Genomic DNA, 21,794 nt, shown 5'->3' with positions numbered 1-21,794 from the left:
GTTTCCTTTTTAATCTATTTGCAAAATCAGTTAAGTATGGACATTCGGATACTCATTGAGGTACAAGGTGTTTCTTTCGGATAATTTTTTTGGATTTTTAACTTAGGCGCCACTGGGATATTATAAATGTATGTATGATGCTTGAGTTGGATCCTCTCGGGTCTGAATGATTTTGATTTTGATGTGTAGAAATAGAAAAATATTTAATTAACCAATGTATCTGAAAAGAGTGTATATTTGTACCAAAAATAATCTTATTACCCGATTCAATCCAAATATTTTGGAATACAATTAGTTATACGACGACACATCTTAAATATATAACACTAATGATAAAATAACAAATATTTAAAACCGTATAAAATTAACACCCGCACGGGCGTGGGGTCAATCTCTAGTTTTGAAAATTAAAAAGAGAACTAAAAGTGGAGTGTTACAAAAAAAAAAAAAAAAAAAAAAAAAAAAAAAAAAAAAAAATTTCAAATAACCCAAAACAAGTTATCGTTTTCAAACTAATCAAATGATCAAATTAAGTTTCATAAAATGATAATTATACTTTTGTTCAGATATATAAAAATAAATAAATATTTTAAAAATATTCTAAAATTTTCTTTCATAAAACCGTTTTTTTCAAAGTAATTTTTCAATTTTTGCTTCTAAAAAAAGATAATTGAAAAAAGTTAGTAAGACATTCTTGAATGTGTATGATATCTATCTTAATTTGAGTTTATAAAGATATTCCATAATAAGTATAATATCTTTATATAATTTAGAAAATATTCAGAAACATGATTTCAAAAATACATTCTTAATTTGTATTTATGATCACCATCATAAATATATATTTATGAAATCTTTACTAAACTAGAATTATATGTATATTAACAAATATATTCCAAGAAATATATATAGCATCTTCCTAAAGTTTACTGTAGAAATTATTGAATTTGATACCTAAATTTTATAAAATATGCTACAAATTTTGAAAATATCTTTGTAAATTTTGAATAATATCTTTATAAATATGCAGATAAGTTAAATTCATGAAAATGCTATATACATTTAGAAAGAACTTTAATATACATACAAGTTTATATTTTAACGTTTATGAAGACATTCATTAATTTAGATTTTTTTTTTACAAATTCACGAAGACATAGTACACGTTTATGAAGATTATTATTTTTGTAAAGAAAAATCGTATTTAAAAGAAAAAAAATTGATGAAAACAAAATTTCAATGATATTATGTGCAAAATTTTAATATATATTAAATAAATAGTTTCTCTTAATTAAAACGATAAATGAAAATATAATTATTAATCACATTTTTATGGTTGACAAAACAAAGTTACCATGTTTAAGAAATCTAATTTGGTTACTTTGACTTCTAATTTGGTTATTTTGACTTCATAAATAAAAAAAGCAAACAAAAGTGTAATTTGACCTTCGTTTCTCTCCCTCGCTCCTCAGTGAAAGCTTTTTGATTAAGCTTCCTTCGTCTCCTCCACTGCGTGATCTGTGACTGACTCCCTGAGGAATCTCCTCTTAAGCAAGACGTTCGTTTGTTCAGTTTAGCAACTCAAACTCACACCATGGTCTCCAGCAGAGTATCAGATTCGCCTGCTCCCAAGGCCCATAACGGCAACGTATCATCCTCAGCTTCTGTACAGGTCACCAGATCCCTAGTGATGTGTGGAACAACAAGGATGTGATTTTTTTTCTTTACTGATCTTCTCATAATCTTAGTTCATATTACAGGAGCTTAATGATGAAAAGTTCTCTTCTGAAGAAGTAGGCTATATTCCGAGTGCCCCTCCAATTTCCTGGGCAGTAGAGGAATCTGGAGAAACTAAACCAGCAAGTATTCAAGTGTCAGAAGCTTCTGATACCATGTAAAATATAATACTCCCTCCGTTTCATTAAGATAAAAGTTTTAGAGAAAAAATTTGTTTTACAAAGATAGATTTTTTATGTTTTTTATACAAAAATTGCAAATTTCAATAAAATTAATTGAATTTATTGAAAGACTATTGGTTAAAAACATTGGAATTTGATAAGTTCAAAAAACGATGGATGATTAATATGTTTTCTTAATATGTGTGAAAACATCAAAACATCCATCTTTAATAAACGGAAGGAGTAGAATATAAATATTATTGTGTTGTGTTTGATAAAAAAAATACAAGACACATATATATAGCAATAACATTAACATAATACTAATACTAAATAATGTTAATTTTCCTAAACACTTAAAGTAAATATGTTAATAATATTTTGAGATTATCTTGCTCTTCAAATCTTTTCTTTTAGTCTTCGGGGTCTCTAGGGAGATACGCATCTTACACCCAATACATCTCTAATAGTTATCTTCAGTCAGTTTTGTAAACAAGTTGGATTGAGCCTTCTATTTCTTATGTACCTTGATACAGTAGCGCTCGTGGCACATCGCATGCAGTGGTTTCCTACGATGCATGTGTGCGACTTTGCCTTCATGCGAGGGAAAAGGGTTGCATGGAGGCTCGCATGTTTCTGGAAAACGAATGTGCTCTTCTACGAGAAGCATTCGGGTGAGTTTATTATTGAAGTGTAAATATTTTATATTTCTTTATACAAAACTGAAAGTCAAATTATATGTTTTCATCCACATGCCTCAAAAGTAATCATTGAGTAACAGATGTTTTTGGGGGTTGAAACTGAATACAGGGTGAAGGAACACCTTTCGCTATCGGAGGAGGAAATGCTGGTGAGTCAATCTTCACAAGCTCCGCACGAGGGAGTTGCACCAAAACCCAAGAAAAACATTGGCAAAATGATAGTTCAAAGTAAAATTTTATTCCATGTTCCATCTGCTCTTATTTGGCTGCCCTCCTATAACCAATAGAAAAAAAAAATGAACTTGTCTACTTCTGCAGTATGGCATGTTAAAACAGATTTGGATGCAGCTCCAACGGGTAATGGTATATTATATGTAGAGCCATCGCTGAAAAAGATTGAGAAACTGCGGGTTCACTTTTCCAATATCGCAACACGTATATCTTCTAAATGGCGGGCTCTAAAGAAGATCAATCTTCGTGCAAAAGGTTATTTTCTCTTACTTAGCATATGTCTTATATATATACAGTATGTGTGGGCGAGGTGAGGAAGATGTAGTTCCATGTTTCGCCATTTCACTGCTTTATGTTTTTTTTTTTTTGGTGAGATGACGTTCATAGATATGGGCTAATCCATTTGACTCTGCCATTCAGAGAAACACTTGTGTAGGTTAAGATTGAAAAGCTCAACTGTAGATGACGCTGCCGTTATCATGAAATCCGGATCCGATGAAGAAGGCCATGTTTTGTATGTTATATATTTGACATTCTTTCCTCTCTTCCATTTCCATCTATGTGGTGTCTGACACAGTTACATGGAATTTCAACAGCTTTCCTGATAGTCATGAAGATGATCTGATAGTTGAAATATTTGAATCAAACGGGAAGGAATTTGGGCGTGCGCTTGTCCCGCTAGCTAAAGCTACTGAAGTTTCCGTGAGTCATTTTACGTACCTTTTTCATTTGTTAGTACGTTTCAAATGTTTCTAATGAAGAATGCATACAGGCTTATTCACTTTCCTGGGAGTCTGTATTTCGTGAGCCGGGACATCAACTTGTGGGAAAAATCCAGATCCATTTTGACTATTCAGCAAGTTCTGATGATAATAGCCATTTGAAGGTGTGTTAGCTACCTCTCTCTCTCTCATTCTCCTTTTGTTTGCTTCCTCTAATTAAGTGGATTGGCATCTATCTGTAACAGACTGAGAGACTACGTACCTCTTCTCTTGTTGATAGTAACTAGATAATTTTAGTCAGAAAAAATCATTTTATAATAGTTGTTAATTATCAGAAAAAAATCATTTTATAATAGTTGTTAATTTTATTACAACATGGGAGCTTCATGGTTGTAAAAGAGCTTATGAAAGTACATTCTGCTCCTCTCTATGTTCAATTAATGAAACGTTCCTCAAATTTATTGACAAAATCCATCTTCTGTTTTAAGTATGTGTATCCTCTGCAGATTATGTGTATGAACACACACATATATATATATATATATATATAAAACTCATTGTATAGTGCTCAGAAGATTTTGGTGTATTGATTTGCTTGTTTCATCTTCCTGTAGGGTTGTTCCGTTGCGGAAACAGTCGCATATGACCTAGTCCTGGAAAAGGCCTTGAAAATGCAGTGTTTTCAGCAAAGAAAATTGTTGTTACATGGTTCATGGAAATGGCTTTTGGAAGAATTTGCCTCCTACTATGGGATTTCAGATGTCTACACCAAGCTCACGTATACCGCACTTTCTTTCTTTTTAATCATTGGAGGATATGCTATAACTCGGTTTTCTCTGTCGTGTTTTGTTGCATTAAGATACTTGACCTATGTGATGGATGTCGCTACACCAACTTCAGACTGTCTCCATTTGGTGCATGACTTGCTAGCACCTGTTATCATGAAAGTAAATGGCAAGGCTACCTTGAGTCATCAAGAGGTAGATCCTCAATCCTATTATTATTTTTTTTCCGTTTTGTTGTTTTGTGTGTATCTTGTCTCAAGTTAAGCAATGAATAGGATTCAACTCTAAAGTGAGCTTATATACTTTGATCATAAATACATGAGTCATAGCACCACAGTAGCAATATTTGTGTGTTTGTTTACCATTGTATTCATTGTTGTGCATGCAATGAGTAGGACTTCACGTAGTTGCTCACATTGAAAATTTTAGACATCAAAATACCAAGTTATTTCTGTTTGCTGTTGATTTTTTTTTTTGTGTGTAAGCATAGTAGTCTTGTCATATAAATGCTTTTTCTGCTTCTGAACCGCTTATGAATCTCCTTTTTCTTCCTTGCAAAAGAATTGGATCCTAAATGAAATCAAGAACCAAACCGAGCAGATTCTGAAGCTGGTCTTTGAGAACTACAAATCTCTTGATGAGTCTTCTTTCTCTGGAATGAATGATGTAGTCAGTTCTGCAACAGGAGTTCCAGCGCCCGCACTCGCTCCTGCTGTTAAAGTGTACATGCTTCTGCATGATATATTATCTCCGAAGGATCAGAGTAATCTTTGTCATTACTTCCAGGTAAAGCATACACCTTCTCAAATGCCTTACTTTACTCTTGGTTAATTTTTCTCATCTATTTGGCATCAATGATTTTTATAGGTAGGAGCAAAGAAGAGATCTAGAATGCATATGGGTGAGACAGATGAGTTTGTTACAAACAACAATGATCCCAATTTTTGGGATCCTTCTTCAATGTCGTCTGCTTACAAGAAAATGACTATGGTCTGCAAGAATGTAAAGAATGAGATTTATACTGATATTGAGATCCACAATCAATATATACTTCCCAGGTTAGTATGCAAGTGAAGAAAGTTACGTTCAGCTAAGCTAAGCTAGTCTTATTCAACTATTTCCAAATAATTGAGATATGAAAGGAGGTCTTGTAGCATCTACCTACAGGTGTTGATTGCCCAATGTTTGTCATATTTTTGTTTTATGCAGCTTTATTGACCTTCCAAACTTGTCAGCATCCATATATAGCACTGATCTCCGAAACAGACTTCGAACATTCCTTGCTGCATTTCCACCGTCTGGTCCTTCACCAGCAGTTGCAGAGCTTGTTATTGCAACTGTAGAATTTCAACGTGATCTTTCCAGCTGGAACATTGGGTAGGTCATTTTAGATTATTTGATTTTTTATTGTCAATTTGTTATTGACTGGAATGATGTTCATTTTGCAGTCCTATCCAAGCTGGTGTTGATGCAAAAGAATTGTTCCACCAGTATATTATGATTTGGATTCAAGATAGACGCCTTTCCTTACTTGAGTCATGCAAACTTGATAAGGTATATACTCCCTCCTTTTCACAATAATAGATTTTTTAGTATTTTCATACATATTTAAAAAACACATTAAATCATTATAATAAATATATCGTTTTTTGTAATTTTCAATAATTTTTAACCAATAATAATTCATTAAAGTCAATTTTTTAAAAAAAAATCACAATTTTTTCATAAAAAATACAAAAAGTCTATTTTTCTGAAACATTTCTTTTTTCTAAAATATCTAACTTAATGAAATGGAGGGAGTATATATATATATATATGGCATTGGCTTCTCTGTGTGGTTTTCTTCAATTCTAAATCAAAACTGTGGAGAGAAGTAACAAATTTTTTTGCTGGATCTGTGTGTCCTTGTGAGCTTATGGTGCATCATTGAGTAACTGACTCCTTAGTGTCCATTAAAAAAACCTATCATTCAATCAGGTACAATGGGGCGGAGTCCGGACACAGCATTCAACAACTCCATTTGTTGATGAAATGTACACCAGGCTGAACGAAACCATTCAAGACTATCAAGTTATCATTTCTAGATGGCCCAAATATATCTTTGTCCTGGAGAGTGTAAGTTTAGCGGTTCCTCGATGCCTTATGTGTATTCTTCCATTGCATGTATATAAGCTACAACATAGATTGTGTTTCTTTTAGGCCATTGCTGATGTTGAAAAAGCAATTGTGGAAGCTCTGGAGAAGCAGTATGCAAATGTCTTATCACCTCTAATAGAAATCTTGCCTCCAAAAAAGCCATATGTAGTTCCGGATGAGGTGAGTTCCAACACCTTTTTCCTTAAAATTAATGAAGATCTGTTTGTTTTGTTTTGCTGAAAAGTTTATTTTATCTGCTGGTGCAGCTGGGATTTTTATTAAACACTATGAAGAGAATGCTTGATGTTCTAGGGTCTAATATAGAGGATCAATTCAAAGCATGGTCTTCATCATGCATTCCTGAGGGTGGGAACGTAGCTCATGGGGATCGTCTTTCTGAGGTGACGGTGATGCTCAGAGCCAAGTTTCGAAGTTACCTTCAAGCTGTTGTCGAAAAACTCGCACAAAATGTGAGTCTTATGTTTCCTAATCTTGTTTGGTTTTAGCATGTTTTGAGATCCTAATCCCATTATTAAAATGCACGTGTTGTAATAGTTTTTTTTTTATTGTTTTCTACAAAAGGCGACAACGTTGAAGAAGATTCTTCAGGACTCTAAGGGCAGTGGTCTCCACTGCGCCTTCTCTAAAGAAAGTGTTGGAGAATCAGACATGCATAACTTGAAGGAGCAGCTCACCAACACACTGAATAATCTACATTCGGTTTGTGCGACGCATGTATTCATCGCATTGTCTCGAGGATACTGGGATCGTATGGGAGAGGTCAACTATTTCAATATATAGTGTCTCCTGAGTTTTGTTTTGTCTGGCGTGTGTGTTTTTGGGGAGAGCTGATTCTTCTTCTCTTGCCCCCATGACAGATTGTTCTAAGCTTTTTGGAGAACAAGACAGAGAACAGCAGAGCTTGGTATAAGGGTCCTAGAGTTGTTGTCTCAGTAAGGCCCCCCCTATACTTTTGATTTCATGACTAAAGACTTTACCTCATCTTATTAAATGGTGCATATTTGCAGATGTTAGACGATACATTTGCAGCAGAGATGCAAAAGCTACTAGGAGATTCGTTGAGAGAGCAAGACCTGGAGCCTCCGAGATCGGTTGTGGAGCTTCGCTGGATTCTTTGCAAGGAAAACGCCTAAAATGCTCAAGATTGCTTTATAGCTCGAAACTGTAAGGGATCAGATCTCATTTCCTTTTAGCACTAGCATGTCAGTGTATTACAAGAAGTGAAATACAAAAACTCTCTTTACAAAATTGACTAAATTCATGGAGAATAAGTCTGATTTAATATCTGGCGAACAAGTCCCTGCGTTGGGGACCTAAACAACACCAAACTATGTGTGATGTGAAGAAGATTGAGATCAAACAAATGGTGACGGCTTCAGAAACAAGCATATATTGAATTGAGATCAAACTAATCTTTAACATTGAATGTTTGAGGATAACATCACAGAGAAGAAGAGGCCACAAACAAATAGCATATGTACAGATAAATCAGAAAGATATAAAACATTTGCTGAGTTGAGTCTGTTGGTAACTTATGAGCACCAATGTGAGTGAGATGGGTGTTCCAATTCAGATTTCAGACAAGCTTTGATATGGCCTTGCAAGACACCCAGAAGGCTTTGGATGCAATACTCAAGATCATCGGGTTTTGATATATCCTGTTGCCAAAAGAACAGATTTGATCGGTGAGAACTACTTAGAAGCAGTCAGACAAACAAACTAATGATTGAATGTGTTAAAAGAGAGTGTAATGTATTGTACCCTATGGCAGTTGCGCTCCAGGATGCAACGTTGTAAATAACTTTACTTCCTTCCCATGCTTTACGAAGCTTCCCCTTTCGCTTCTTCACTGAAAACATCGTGCTAAGTGCTACAATCGCAGTTCATAAGCAAAAACTCTCTTAGTACCACTCTTTGATAAGGAGAGAGACATAAGAGTCACACTCTCACTAGCATCTTAGCAAGACATTTGAGATCTATCTAACAAAAATCCCTAGAGGCTACAATCTTTGTTTCTAATCGTGACACATAGAAGTTAAAGATTTTACCTTTCTGAAGCTGATCAGGTGATATATCCTACACAAAGAAGAACACTCGCAATAAGTTGATCAGACATGGAAACAGAACAGAGATACGAGAACAGGGGGGGGGTATAATGTACCTTGGTCTGCTTAAGGGAAGATAAATAAGTAGCCATAAAACACGCAATACCATCAGCTATATCTTCCTCCCTAACAACAACATAATCATCCTCCGTTTCACCCTCGCCCCATACATCATCTTCACTAACTACGTCCCAAGTGCTACTACCATCTTCTGCCAAATTCAACAGCCTCTATTAAGTAAGTTCAAAAACAAAACAGTAATGAAGTGTTAATACCAGGAAGATCTTGGAGAAGAGAAACTTGAGCTAACTCAATCTTTTCCCGAAAGTCATGACCTTCGACTCTAGACTTGATGAGATCATACAACTGCACAAGAATCATGGGATCAAGGTGCAATTTTTAAAATTTAATCAATTTAAAGGAGCATACTTTATCGGTTTCAGGATCTCCTTGATCGGAAGAAGAAGAAGAAAACTCTTCTTCCCTCTCCGGCGAGTCGCTATTATTATCCTCCTGGGAGCCACTGGCTTCGATTCCATCGCCGCCGGGACCTGTTTCGGTGAGATTGAGCAGCTCGAGAGCTCGCTGGCAATCCTCGAGCAGATTCTGCAACGTCTTCCGCTTGACTCGGATGCTATCTAAGACGACGCGGTTTACTGAATCATCAGGAGTCGAGCTGGAGACCTCGATTTCCATGGAATTGAGAGGAAACTCTCTGAATGGAGAAGACGATTGATTTTGATTCTTCTTCGTCGTCTCTAACCTTGTCTTATTTGTGGGGAGACGCGACCTACTTACTATTTGTTTTATTTTAGCCGGAAAAAAGAAAAGAAAAAGAGAAAAAAGGATAAAGAGAGTCGTATGTAGTAAGACAACAAGCAACTAACATTAATATTTGTCAGAATATTAGAATCTTCTTGTTGAATCTTATTTAGATATAAGAGTAACAAACATTCGCTAAGAAATTTAATTATTGAGTCAATTTGGCGTCGACTTAAACCAGCTGCAAACCATAATTACCCAGCCTGAAACCCACAATCATACCTTAAATATATTAGTAACATCAAAATTAAATAAGAAAGCAATGGGTGCTTAATTACTTTGCAAGATTAAGAGCAACTCCATCCATTAGAACCCCTAATGGGCTCTAATAATTAAATTAATAGGTTTAAAGGTGATATGAGAAGTTAAGAACCTTGGTTAATGGAAATAACTTTTTGTTCCTCCAATGGGAGAACCCTATAGGGGTTCTTAAATATTTTTTAAAATTTTTTTTAATTAGAATGATTTAAAATAAAAGCATACATAAAATTTTTAATAAAAATTACATAAAACATATGAAAAATACAAATACAAATCGTAAATGAGAAAAAACCGATTACTCGAAATCTTGATTTGTTCCAACTACACAGAAGACATTGCATTATACTCAAACAAACTAAACCCAACTTCTCAAAAAGAACCATATACTATAAGCATACATCGTCTAGAAGAACCATACATGAAAATAGTTTTTATCACAACAATCTCAAGATCTTTTCAATGGCACAACAATCATAAGCTTAGACAACCAATTGGACATACGAGTCATTCCCGATCGTAATCAATTTACACACCAAAATCCTAAAACTAATCGATATAAGAAACTTGAAGCTCTCTGCGTATTTGGAGATGGCATATTTGTCCAACCTAAAAGATCAAAGCATAAAACAAGTTTAGCCACCAAACCATAAGCAGTTTTGTATTATAAGCTAGCCTTACCCTTACAGTGATGAATATTTCACATACGACTCAAAATGATATCATCGGAAAAAGCTGAGTAGAAGAGAGTACGTACCCTGTTTCTGCGTTGACATATTCCTTCAATCTCTGAACCAGTTCTATTTCAGTAGCTGCAGCCCCAGGAACGAGACGGCTGTCTCTGCACATCGCCTGAGACAAATACAAAAATATTTAGAGCAAAGGAAAATAGACATGGAATTAAGATCTGTAATTCAGTAAAGATCATCTGAACTCAACAAGGGTCATTCCCATTCTAAGCAATGACCATTTACAAACAAACTATCATTAGTCTATACCATCTACAGAGTTCAAAGGTGGTAACTTTTACCAAACGTAAGACATTGTTTAAACTTTCACCAAACGTATGGAAATTAAGAAACAAAAGAAGGCTTAAGTATCTGAATTTGACAAGGGGCATTCCCATTCTATGGAATGATCATTTCCAGTACAAACTATCATCAGCGTATACCTTCTACGGAGTTCAAAAGTGTTAACTTTCACAAAGCTGAGACATTTTTAGACTCCCACCACCAAATCCAAGAAAATTAAGAAACAAAAAACCTCTGCTTCTTCCTTTCACAAAGCTGAGACATTTTTACCTCAACCATCTCAACGTTTCCGGCGCAGATGGAGAGGGAAGGGGATTCAGAGTGGAGTTTGAAGGAGATGGAAGGAGGTAAGAGGGAAGCTGAGGCGGGTCTGGAGAAGGAGAAAGGAAGGGATTTGGGGTTGAAGGTGGAGAGACGAATCTGAAGCAGCCATGGTGAAGTGAAGAGATGATTTCTCAAAACCATGGATCAAAATCGACGAAGATCTCTTTCTCAAACAAAAAAAAAACATCGACAAAAAGGAAGAGGAAGAAAGAGAAGGCATTAGCCAATAACAAATGAGCACGTATAGGGTCCTTATCAGTTCTAAAAGTGTTAGAGCATATGCAACGGAGGCACGTTGGGAGTCCTTAGCAGCTAAACCGATGGATTATGCAATTTTATAATAATATTTTGGTTAAGATAACTAAGGATGAGTCCGTAGATAAGGAGCTTAAGGAGTTGATCCTTGTGCACGTGGCGGAGGGTGATAGGGCTGGCTCGCATATGTGTTTCGTTTTGGAAAAAAAAAATTCATTCAACCGAAGGCGGAGAAAAAAAAAACAAAGCTCTCGACGAAAAGGCGATATCTTCGATCGTGTTCTTCCACGAAGATCCAAGGTAAATCGAAGTCTTATGTGGTCGATTTAATGATTAAACTAGGTTTTATGATGTTATCGTCTCAATTTAGGGTTCGTTTCCGTTTCAATCGATTTGGGGATACATTCGATTTAGGGTTTCCAAAAAATTTAGGGTTTTCAATTGATTTCCGGTTCTTTTGGCTTCAACTTATTCAAAACGTTCTCGGTTTCAATATAAGGGATCTTCGTATTTGTTCTTCAACATCAATCGATTTCGGTTTCGAAAGACCAATTTGTTTTCAATCGATTTGAACGTCTATTTGTTTTCTTATTACGGTTTATATGTGTTTGGTTTTTAGTTTGCGTATCTGTATGGTTTGATTATTCAAATCTTGTTGTCTGTTGAACTCGAGAACTCAATCTTGGATGCCCTCTGTAGTGTTGCCTATCTTGTTTTATTAGTTCTCGATCTCGTTATTCTGTTTCGTTGCTCTGTAGTCTTATAATTGCTCTTTAATAATCCTTCTTCTTTGCTTACAAATTTTCTATTTTTTCAGGTCAAACAACCATGGGACAAGACTATAGCTACAGCCAGCCTTCTTCATCGTCGGAGTTTGACATGACCTCCCTACTCTTAGCAGAAGCTGAAGCCTACGCGGATGAAGCTGAGAGTAGCTACCCAATTGAAGAGCCGGTTCAGTACCCAGTGCAACCTGAGGCAGATGAAGGCATCCCGACGACATGCTATTGTGGTGCTGAGCCAGTTGTTGAAACTTCGTACACTCGTAGAGATCCAGGCAGAAGGTACTTCTCGTGCGTCAACGTTGACGATGGAGACTGTCACATTTGGAAGTGGTGGGATGTGGCGATCATGGAGGAGATGCGTGACTTTCAGAGACAAAACAGGCTGCTCAAGAATCAATTCTTTGAGACTGACCAGAAGGTGGCAAAGCTAGAGAAGACGGTGGGTTTGTTACGTAAGAAGAATTCAGGGGTTGCAAAGGGAGTTTGTCTATTGGTCATGGTAATAACGGTCATGATTTTGTGCTGGTAAGTAACTATCCTTAGTTTAGGTAATTTATTTGAATAAAAAATACTTGTAACTCTTTTCTGTTATGTGTTTTCAGGAAGAGCTTTGGAGGATTTAAGCCACAACGTCTGAACTCGAGATTGTCTTGCCAGGTACGGAATGATCTTCGTGATAGGCATATGCATGAACGATTGAAGAATGATTTAATCGAAAATATTTGGAACAAATTTGGTGATGAAGATTAATAATTTGTGTATCTTTTCCTTTCATCATTGTATCTTTATTTTTAGTTATAAAATTAATAAAATTTCAATTTCAATTTAATTTTTTTTTTTTTTGGCTAAGGACTCCATCTTCAGACACACCATTGTACAAACATTTTTTATTCCAATCCTTAACTATTCAAAAAAAAAAAAAAAAAAACAAATTAAATAAAATAATGCTAAGGACTCATTGGTGGAGCACACCATTGCATATGCTCTTATATTTAGCACCGGTTCTGTCATTTTAACTCATTTTCCATTTATTTTTTTTGGTTTTTTTTTTTAGAACCTTTCATTAAAACCTCCGATGGAGGTGGTCTAATATTATCATTTTAATTAAAACTATTTATTTTATTTTATGCTAACTGAAAACTTGGTATGGTTTACAAGCCGAAATCAGATAAAACACCGGTTTCATTGGGAGCTAAACCGATTCACCGGCGAGAAAACTGATCCAAAACTCCAAAGCCTGGACCGAACCAGCTGGTCGGAGTATTGTCTTTTTTTTTTTATGATTCTCATCTAGTGTTGTGACTTGTGAGCTACGAATAGGCCTGTGTGATCCCTTTTGTTTTTAAGCCCAATAGTATTCTTTCTTTTTGTTTAGTAGCTCATATATGAACTAACTCCAAAGAGTGATTTTGTCGATCATAAAAACTGGGGCCCAACTGCGATAGCCATTCTATTCAACGATGGAGATGACCTTCCCCGCTGGCCGCTACTATAACATTACGGCTTAACCGGTGAAATCTTCAGGTTCATGCAATTTACGGTTAGCAAAGTTTGCGGTGTATCCAGTTAATTTGGTTCTTGAATCCTTTCCTAGTACCAAAGGGCCATTCGGGACATAGATGCTGGCTGGCTCGGACATCCAACAAACAAAGATTATAATGCATGAAATAATATAATGAAACAAACACCGATCAAACAAATTAAAAAAAAAGTAGACGAATGAATGGAGTCCCCATGCATGCACCAGCATTATTCAAATGATAAGTTGTTTTATATGAATGGGCCACGTAGCTTTTATCAAAGAGATGGAAGATGTCTGTATATATATAATAAATAGTCAAAGGTGTCACCATTAACACAAAGTAAAAAGAGAGAGTGGTGGATGGTCGTGGTCGGCACGATACACCAATGCAAGGGTGTATTACGGTTGTCATTTCTATTCCCTTTGCTCTGATTACAAAATCAAATAATTATTATCCCAAACTTACTTAATAAAATGTAGTAATTGATATAAAGACTAGGTATAGACATTGATATATTAACTATAGGTTAGAGAGTAAATTATAAGAGTGGACATATGTGTATTTTTATGAGAGAAATGGTTGGAGAAGAGAAGAGGTCAAAAGATAGAAGAATGAGAAATGTTTTCCCTCCAAGAAGGGAGGGCGTGTACAACTGCCCAATGAATGATGAAACAAAAGACTTCCTCGGTTTACGCCCAACATTTTCGCTTCACCTCTTCTCTCTCAAAACACCGTTGAACTCATCAAATCCAAATCTCTCTCTCTCTCTCTCCTAACCCTTAAGAAAATTTAACAATTATTATTATCATCTTTCATTCTCCAGATCAAAAATCAAGGTTTTGTTTATTGAATTCATGCTTCTTATGATCTGAGATCGGTTATTATCATCATCATCTTCATTATTTTCTTTTTTTTTTCCCTTGGCCTTAGTGCTGCATTTCAATGGTGTGACCACTCGCATTATATCAAAGCAATGGCTAACAGAAACGGAGAATCTTCTTCTTCACAGCCTCCTCAATTCCAGCCACAACAACAGAATGCTAATGAACAAGACCCGGAACATCATGTCTGTCTCTCTCTCTCTCTCTTTTTTTTATTTTCACTATTCATCTCCGATCAAACCTAGTTGTTGTCTTCCTTCTGAAGATGCTCAATGTTTCTCATATTGATCAATACTTGTGTTTTTCCTCCTGGACAGTCTGGAAACGCAGACCCTCGTTCCCGTGGTGGCAACACGGTAATATTACTTTCTACATTTGAGCATTCATATAATAATCATGTGGATTGAAATGTACACATTTTAATGTAAAACACAATAATGCTAAGGCAAACGAAAAGAAACAATCCTTACTGTTACTAGTATATTTTTTTATGTTAGATATCTCAGTGATTTTTCTAATGTAGTACTGGTATTTACTTTTGTAGGTATTCAAGAGTGGACCGCTATATATATCCTCAAAAGGTTTGTTTTTACTTCTTAGGATGAGATTCTTAGTTCACATAGCCTTTCATTTATTTTGAGTTGTTCAATAGAAGGTGCAGCATTTCCAGTTTCGGCTGGGGATAACTGTTACATCATGTGAGGTGGGTTATACAGGCTGTGCTTGCTGTGGAGGCTATAATATCACCTCCTTCTGTTTCATTTTCAAACCTATGCTACTTCGATTGTTTACAAAAGCAGGAGTTTAGGAGTAGTTTTCTTGAGGGTTCTTGATTGGTGCTAACTTAGCTTGTATTTATTTGGTTCATAAGTTTCATAAGGTTTAATTAACACAGGGCTTGGGTGGACATCTTGGAAGAAAAGATGGTTTATCTTGACTCGTACTTCACTGGTTTTCTTTCGAAGTGACCCGGTAAACTTTCATATTCTGATGATCAAGGGTTCTGCCAAATGATTTTGTTTGTCTTTCTCAGTAGGTTTCTGTTTTATTTTATTTACAGAGCGCAGTCCAACAGAGAGGAGGTGAGGTCAATTTAACCCTTGGGGGAATTGATCTCAACAGTTCAGGCAGGTTAGCTTTATTGTCTTGAATCATCACTTGTTTTCTTACTATAGTCTTTTAACTGATGTATTTTGTTAATATCTGGTTCGGTGTTACTAACAACATATAACTTTGGACTTTATTTTTGTTTAGCGTGGTTGTTAAGGCAGATAAAAAGCTCTTGACTGTTCTCTTCCCAGATGGTCGTGATGGACGTGCCTTCACACTCAAGGTTCCTTCAAAACTTTGCTTTCCTTTTCTGTTTTTATCTCCTCACTCTTGCTACTATCAGTTGCATCCATCTCATTTTTTATATTGCAGGCTGACACTATGGAGGATCTACATGAGTGGAAAGCTGCTCTAGAACACGCTTTGACACAAGCACCTAGTGCTTCTCATGTTATGGGTCAAAATGGTATCTTCAGGAATGATCAATCAGATGCCCCTGCCGGTGTTGATGAACATAGTATGTTTGTCAAAAATTTCAATGGTTTTTAGTCCTTAAACACCATGTAGTAACATGAGTGCTGAGAGAGTGTCAAAGAGTAATAAAAGGCTCATAAGAATGTTGGCATAGTTTAGATAACCGGTGACATCCAATGATATAATTTTTTCATATTTTTAACAGGAGATGAGGCACCAGCAAGACCAACCGTCCTTGGAAGACCAGTATTACTTGCTCTAGAAGATGTTGATGGAACTCCATCTTTCTTGGAAAAGGCACTTAGATTTGTTGAAGATCATGGTATTAATTAGTTTCATGCTTTCATCTTGCTTTACTCCTTTTATCTTTTAGCCACAGTGAGCAGAAAAGAAAAAATATCTTGCAGGAGTCAATACAGAAGGAATCTTGAGACAAGCTGCTGATGTTGATGATGTTGAACATCGGATTCGTGAATATGAGCAAGGTTTTGAGTTTATGCGTTTTCTTGATTTACTGCATTGTGAATTAGTATTTAATATGTAGTCACTTTGCTTCAGGGAAAAATGAGTTCTCTCCAACCGAAGATGCTCATGTTATTGCTGATTGTCTTAAGGTACCTACCACTAGTCACTACAATGCTGAGTTATAGTCTTTGCTGGCTCTTAAATATCTCTAACTGTATCAATGATTTTTGCAGTATTTTCTCAGAGAGTTGCCTTCCTCTCCAGTACCTGCATCTTGCTGCAACGCCCTTCTGGAAGCTTGCCGTAAGTTTTATCATTGAGACATCTTGAATCATTCCTAGTTATCTAACGCATAACATTATCAGGTACTCTCCGTGGTAATAGAGTCAATGCTATGAGGGAAGCAATTTGTGAATCATTCCCTGAACCAAATAGACGCCTATTACAAAGGTAGTCTCTCATCTATTTTCACTATTAGCTTATGAAAGTTTAGAGTTGAACCTTGTTTATGTGCAAAACCACCAGTCACTGAATCCAATAAAACCTTGTTTATTCCTCTTGCAAGAATCCTGATGATGATGCAGCTAGTGGCCTCTAACAAAAATGTGAACCGGATGAACACCAACGCTGTTGCAGCTTGTATGGCACCATTACTACTTCGACCTCTTCTGGCTGGGGACTGTAACATTGAAAATGATTTTGATGTGGGCGGTGATGGTTCTATGCAACTTCTGCAAGCAGCTGCTGCAGCCAATCATGCTCAGGCTATAGTGATCACATTGTTAGAAGAGTATGAAAGCATTTTTGGAGTAAGATTCTACTTGACTCTCTATGTTTAAACCACTCCTTTGTCACATGGCCATAATTGATGAGAAGTTACCATTCTGCATAGTAATCCTCTCTTTAAAAGGACCATTTTAGTTTATATACCAGTGTGCTTATTATATTCAGACACTGACACCTAACTACATATATGGTCTATGGCTGCAGGAAGGTTCCTTGTCAGCTGGTTTGTACTCTGACTCAGAAGAGAGTGGTAGTGAAACGGAGGAGGGAACAGATGATGGAGACTATGATGATGAAGACTATGACGGCACACAGGGATCTGATGACTACACTGATGAGGAAGAGGGTTTTGAAAATGAATCTGATAGATCATACAGTGAGAGTGAAGCCTCAGCCGAAACTCCCCATGACCATAAAGCACGGCCCTCTATTCAGGTCTCAATAACTAATCTAGTTTCCTTGGCTCTCACGCCATCTTTACTTGGCGACTGTGTTTGCAAGAATATTAGACATTTACTTTTGTTCATGTTGCAGATAACTGAAATTACAAGCTCTGAATCCACCCCAAAAGGAAGTACGCAGCCCAAAGTTCCTAAGAAGCTCTTATCCAGCTCTAAACGGTCTTCACTACCACGGCATGAGCATGCAAGAAAGGATGAGAATATTTTGGTTAAAGGTTCTGATAGTGCACAGGTAAAGGCTGTGTTAGGGGTCTCAAAAGCTGAGGATAAGAACTCATCAACTACATTATCAAGTGCACCAGGAGGAAGTAAAAGGCTCTGGGGCCGTGCCCATGTAAGTTTCTTTTTTCTTCTTCCTATAATCCCCAAGTGCCTAAGGGATCCACACGTTTAGTAGCACTTTGGTCTTTTATGTGCTCAGGGGAGGAAGAACCTTTCTATGGAATCTATTGATTTCACACTGGAGGTAGACGAGGACGAGTAAGTATCATTATCATCTCTACTAGTGACTAACATCTTTGTTTAGATCAATAACTCAAAAGGAGAGCTTGTTAGAACTTTATACTTGTTTGGAACTAAAATAGATTCTGTAAATGATTGTGGTCTACTAACTCTACATGGATACTTAGAACTGACAATGTTTATATTCTGCAGTGCTGACATTGAAAGACTTGAATCAACCAAATCGGAGCTACAAAACAGAATTGCAGATGAAGTCAGGATAAGTCCATTTGAGTTATTATTGCTTGGTGACTTGTAACGAGTCTGTGACCTGTAACAACCTTTATATATCCTGGAACAGGTTAAGAACAATGCAGTTCTACAGGCTAGTTTGGAGCGGCGGAAGAAGGCCTTGTACGTGAGGCGCCAAGCTCTAGAGAATGATGTAAGCTTGCTTATAACAACACCATGTCCTCGCTATACATTACAAGTTGTTTTAGTTATGTGAATGTGGTTTACCTTCTTTCTCTAAGGTGGAAAGACTACAAGAACAGTTGCAGCAAGAGATAGACAGGAAGTCAGCTCTTGAATCAGGACTTAACATGTCCAAAGGGAATCAAACTATTCCAGAAACAACCGATGAAAAGGTTGCTCTCCTTCATTTTCTGCCTGTGTTAAAAATACATATTCAACTTGAAACACATGTTTTTGTTTCATAGTTGAAGAAAGATCTGCAAGAAGTAGCTCAGGCGGAGGCTGATATTGTCAACTTGGAACATAAGGTTGATGATCTTGAGAATAGGCTTGGTCAGCAAGACGTTAAAGGCTCTGGTTCACCGCATGGTGGCAGCAGAGAATCTAGGAGAAGTCCAGAGCACAATTCAAAGATGTAAGGATTCACCAACAAGTTTCACATTTAATCTTACTTACTAGTTACTACCTTTGCTTTAAATCATTATCAAAGCTAATTAATAATAGTCTTATTTAAACTCTGTCACAGGAAAGAGAAACAAAAGGATACCGAAGCAGCCTCTGGTAACGTTTTACAGGATGGGCAAGGGTCTGCAAGAGAAAATGAGATAGAGAAAATACAAGATCCACGTAGCAAAAGCTCGCAACAAACCTCAAAGGTTGCGGGCATGTCTAAGAGGTCTGGCACAAAGGGAGAGGTAAGTAACAACAACACAAACGTACCATTACATTATAACCAAATAACGTTCAAAAACTAGGAGCTGAGTACTTAAAAAAACAAACAGGGAAACACAACAACAACAACTTCTGCACTTTCCAAATTGACAATGCGGCTCAATTTCTTGAAAGAGAGACGGAGTCAGATCGCTAACGAGCTCTCAAACATGGATAAAGGGAAAAGCAGCTCAGGGCAACCCAGTCCTTCTACGGAGCAAAACCGAAGTGTGCAGGAAACTGAAAGAGAAACAGGGTCGAAGTCGAACCAGAACCAGGATTCAGACAGCAGCAAACTCCAAAGCCCGCATGTTCTTGACAGAGGAAGATCAGACAACGGAGGGGACAGAGGCAAAGGAGGAAACCAACCCAGCACTACACCTAGGACCTTGTCCAGATGATGATCTCTTTATAAGAGCTGCTTTTAACCCCAACTTCCCCACATGTACAGCCACCATTTAACTCCAGTTCCATTTATATGCCTTATTCATTCACTTCTCTTTGCTTCCAAGACCAAATAAACTACACTTTTTGTTCGTGTGTTCTTGACTGTTTGCTTGTTATATTGTTTTGGTAGTGACATTGACATCAGTATAGAAACAAAAAGTTGAACTGTATGAAAACAACAATGCTTGAACAAAAAGGAATAAACCAATATAAGTAATCATTCTTATCAATGCTAGTAATCATCTTAAAGAATAAAATGGAATTGATCAAAAATCACGAAGCAGCTTCTTGACTTGCTCCAACGTAACAAAGAGCACAACAGTGAAAGGCCCTTGCCTACACCGCGTGAGTCCCCAGCCCATCTCTCATCACGCCGCTCTCCACTAACTTTACCATTTGTTCTTCAGCACCTCGTAAAGACCCGTCCTTGTGGTGGAGTAAAGCGTATGACGGAGAAGGGTTGCGGAGACGCCGGATAATAGCGCGGCGGCGCCTTCCGTTTTGACGAGACTGACGCCGAGAGAAACGGTGGAGACCGAGAGAGTGAGTTTGATGAGACCGAGAGAGTGAGTTTGAGCAGCCGGCGGCTACAGAGGCGATCCTCCACCTTCCACGAAGCTTTTGACGCCCATTGTTGCCGTAAAGGTGGAAACTTTATGAAAAGCTGAAGGAGTAGAGAGAATCTGAGAGATGTGTGTGGAGAAGATGAAGAGAGGGGATGGAAAAGAGTTTTGAGACGATTGCTTGCTTTTGGGCTTAATACAAGAATAATTGGGCTTCTTAATTATTCTAAAAAGTTTTCGTGGAAAAATACATTCGTCGCCTGAGAGATTCGAACTCTCGCGGGGAAACCCCATGTACTTAGCAGGCACACGCCTTAACCACTCGGCCAAAGCGACTTTTGCTTAAGAGGTAATAAACAACATTAGAGTACATTCGGCGTAGCTTATCTAGTTAGGTCGGAAGACCAATTCACTTCTGTATTTTTCTTAGAACTCTGAAATAAATGAATAAATCTTTTCACTGTATTCCTCTGTTGGAAAGGACGACATTTAAGAGATTAATATGTTAAAAAATATATATATAGACATGACTCATGAGTTAAAAATGTTTTCATGGATGTTGTTTGGTATCACTCTTTGCTTAAACACCACCTTAGATGTGCTTAAATTCCACTTTATTTGTTTCTACATGCATCGTTGACCGTAACTTCATCATCCCTCTCTCGTATCACTAACCTGTGCATCTAATTTCTAAGAAGCGTCAGTGTTGCATGTAAATGAGCTAGTTTTAGAGGGTGGTTACCAATTCAGCAAAAAGGGAGGTTACGTCTTAACAGGCTTCATTCCAACTCTTCATGTTATTAAATTAATTGTCTTCTCCATGTATACTCTAGAGAGTTGAGAAATAGTAAGAAGATAAGTATAAAGCGTTTTTCACCCTTCCATATACGTGAAAGGAACCACCATATTTTAAAAACCATTATCATCGTTGAACTGTTATTTTTATCCAATAAAAAAAAAAGGAAAAGCATCACCTGAAAAATTTGTCTAAATAAATTAACAGACTTCCTGGTCTTGACGTCAAATTATTAAAATAAAAATCAATTTCTGTTGGCGGTAAAAAGAAAAAAAAAAGGAAAATATATAGTATACCAGGTAATAAAAAAAGAAGAAGCAATATTCTTGCTAATTTCTTCCTCCTTCTACCGAAGAATCTCTATTCACTTTTCTATCTTGCTTCGTTCCATACCCTAACCAGAAAGAAAAGACTTGATTTTTTTACATTTTCAGAGAACCAATCAACTTGGGCTCTCGAGGGTTTGATCTTCGATTGTTACTGGGTCATCATTTGTAAGCTTACCCACCAACAGATTAAACTTTGTAACCATCTTCTCCTCTCTCTCTCTCTCTCTCTCTCTGCATGCCAAATCTCGTTTTCTGATCCTCAAAGTAACCTCCTTTCCGACCAATTCGGCGGCGAAATCTATGGTTTGTGGTCTGACTC

General features: G+C 36.8%; 4 protein-coding genes and 1 non-coding gene across 7 annotated transcripts; 2 read left to right on the top strand and 3 right to left on the bottom strand.

The window, feature by feature from the left end:
* Window positions 1-440: 440 nt before the first annotated feature.
* On the top strand, window positions 441-7,985 carry LOC103861496. Of its 2 annotated transcripts, XM_009139213.3 has the most exons (20): window positions 441-1,672; window positions 1,761-1,894; window positions 2,435-2,572; window positions 2,709-2,827; window positions 2,918-3,085; window positions 3,251-3,344; window positions 3,427-3,532; window positions 3,603-3,716; window positions 4,167-4,330; window positions 4,412-4,532; window positions 4,899-5,123; window positions 5,205-5,395; window positions 5,547-5,714; window positions 5,786-5,891; window positions 6,315-6,452; window positions 6,537-6,653; window positions 6,740-6,943; window positions 7,056-7,253; window positions 7,352-7,426; window positions 7,502-7,985. In XM_009139213.3, the coding sequence occupies exons 1-20, from the start codon at window positions 1,595-1,597 to the stop codon at window positions 7,625-7,627; spliced, it is 2,784 nt and encodes a 927-aa protein (XP_009137461.1). In that variant the 5' UTR covers window positions 441-1,594; the 3' UTR covers window positions 7,628-7,985. The 2 variants fall into 2 exon arrangements, with proteins under 2 accessions (XP_009137461.1, XP_033143793.1); XM_033287902.1 differs by having other exon boundaries at window positions 4,167-4,532.
* LOC103861497 lies at window positions 7,862-9,485 on the bottom strand. 2 transcript variants are annotated; one of them, XM_009139215.3, is made up of 6 exons: window positions 9,029-9,485; window positions 8,875-8,965; window positions 8,656-8,807; window positions 8,543-8,570; window positions 8,256-8,364; window positions 7,862-8,152 (listed from the first exon to the last, which is right to left on the bottom strand). In XM_009139215.3, exons 1-6 carry the CDS (start codon window positions 9,293-9,295, stop codon window positions 8,071-8,073), a joined length of 729 nt encoding a protein of 242 aa, XP_009137463.1. In that variant the 5' UTR covers window positions 9,296-9,485; the 3' UTR covers window positions 7,862-8,070. The 2 variants fall into 2 exon arrangements, with proteins under 2 accessions (XP_009137463.1, XP_009137462.1); XM_009139214.3 differs by having other exon boundaries at window positions 8,656-8,810; window positions 9,029-9,464.
* Window positions 9,486-9,871: 386 nt separating this feature from the next.
* Window positions 9,872-11,305, bottom strand: LOC103861495. Its single transcript, XM_009139212.3, has 3 exons — window positions 10,981-11,305; window positions 10,437-10,531; window positions 9,872-10,288 (listed from the first exon to the last, which is right to left on the bottom strand). Exons 1-3 carry the CDS (start codon window positions 11,173-11,175, stop codon window positions 10,162-10,164), a joined length of 417 nt encoding a protein of 138 aa, XP_009137460.1. The 5' UTR covers window positions 11,176-11,305; the 3' UTR covers window positions 9,872-10,161.
* Window positions 11,306-11,365: 60 nt separating this feature from the next.
* Window positions 11,366-21,457, top strand: LOC103861494 (rho GTPase-activating protein REN1-like). The gene is made up of 25 exons (XM_033287903.1): window positions 11,366-11,589; window positions 12,107-12,599; window positions 12,677-14,433; window positions 14,528-14,663; window positions 14,796-14,834; window positions 15,023-15,059; window positions 15,374-15,450; window positions 15,539-15,609; window positions 15,733-15,811; window positions 15,901-16,045; window positions 16,208-16,324; window positions 16,410-16,487; window positions 16,561-16,616; window positions 16,701-16,770; window positions 16,833-16,917; window positions 17,033-17,276; window positions 17,458-17,688; window positions 17,788-18,048; window positions 18,136-18,194; window positions 18,369-18,429; window positions 18,517-18,600; window positions 18,689-18,802; window positions 18,875-19,044; window positions 19,156-19,324; window positions 19,412-21,457. Exons 4-25 carry the CDS (start codon window positions 14,571-14,573, stop codon window positions 19,739-19,741), a joined length of 2,670 nt encoding a protein of 889 aa, XP_033143794.1. The 5' UTR covers window positions 11,366-11,589; window positions 12,107-12,599; window positions 12,677-14,433; window positions 14,528-14,570; the 3' UTR covers window positions 19,742-21,457.
* On the bottom strand, window positions 20,605-20,686 carry TRNAS-GCU. Its single transcript has one exon. It is a non-coding gene; the product is annotated as a tRNA-Ser (tRNA).
* Window positions 21,458-21,794: the final 337 nt, after the last annotated feature.

Source organism: Brassica rapa, chromosome A03, assembly GCF_000309985.2.
Source record: "Brassica rapa cultivar Chiifu-401-42 chromosome A03, CAAS_Brap_v3.01, whole genome shotgun sequence".
In the NCBI taxonomy this organism is placed as follows: domain Eukaryota; kingdom Viridiplantae; phylum Streptophyta; class Magnoliopsida; order Brassicales; family Brassicaceae; genus Brassica; species Brassica rapa.
The sequence above is the reverse complement of the archived record's forward strand: the minus strand, read 5'-3'. Positions and strand labels throughout refer to the sequence as shown.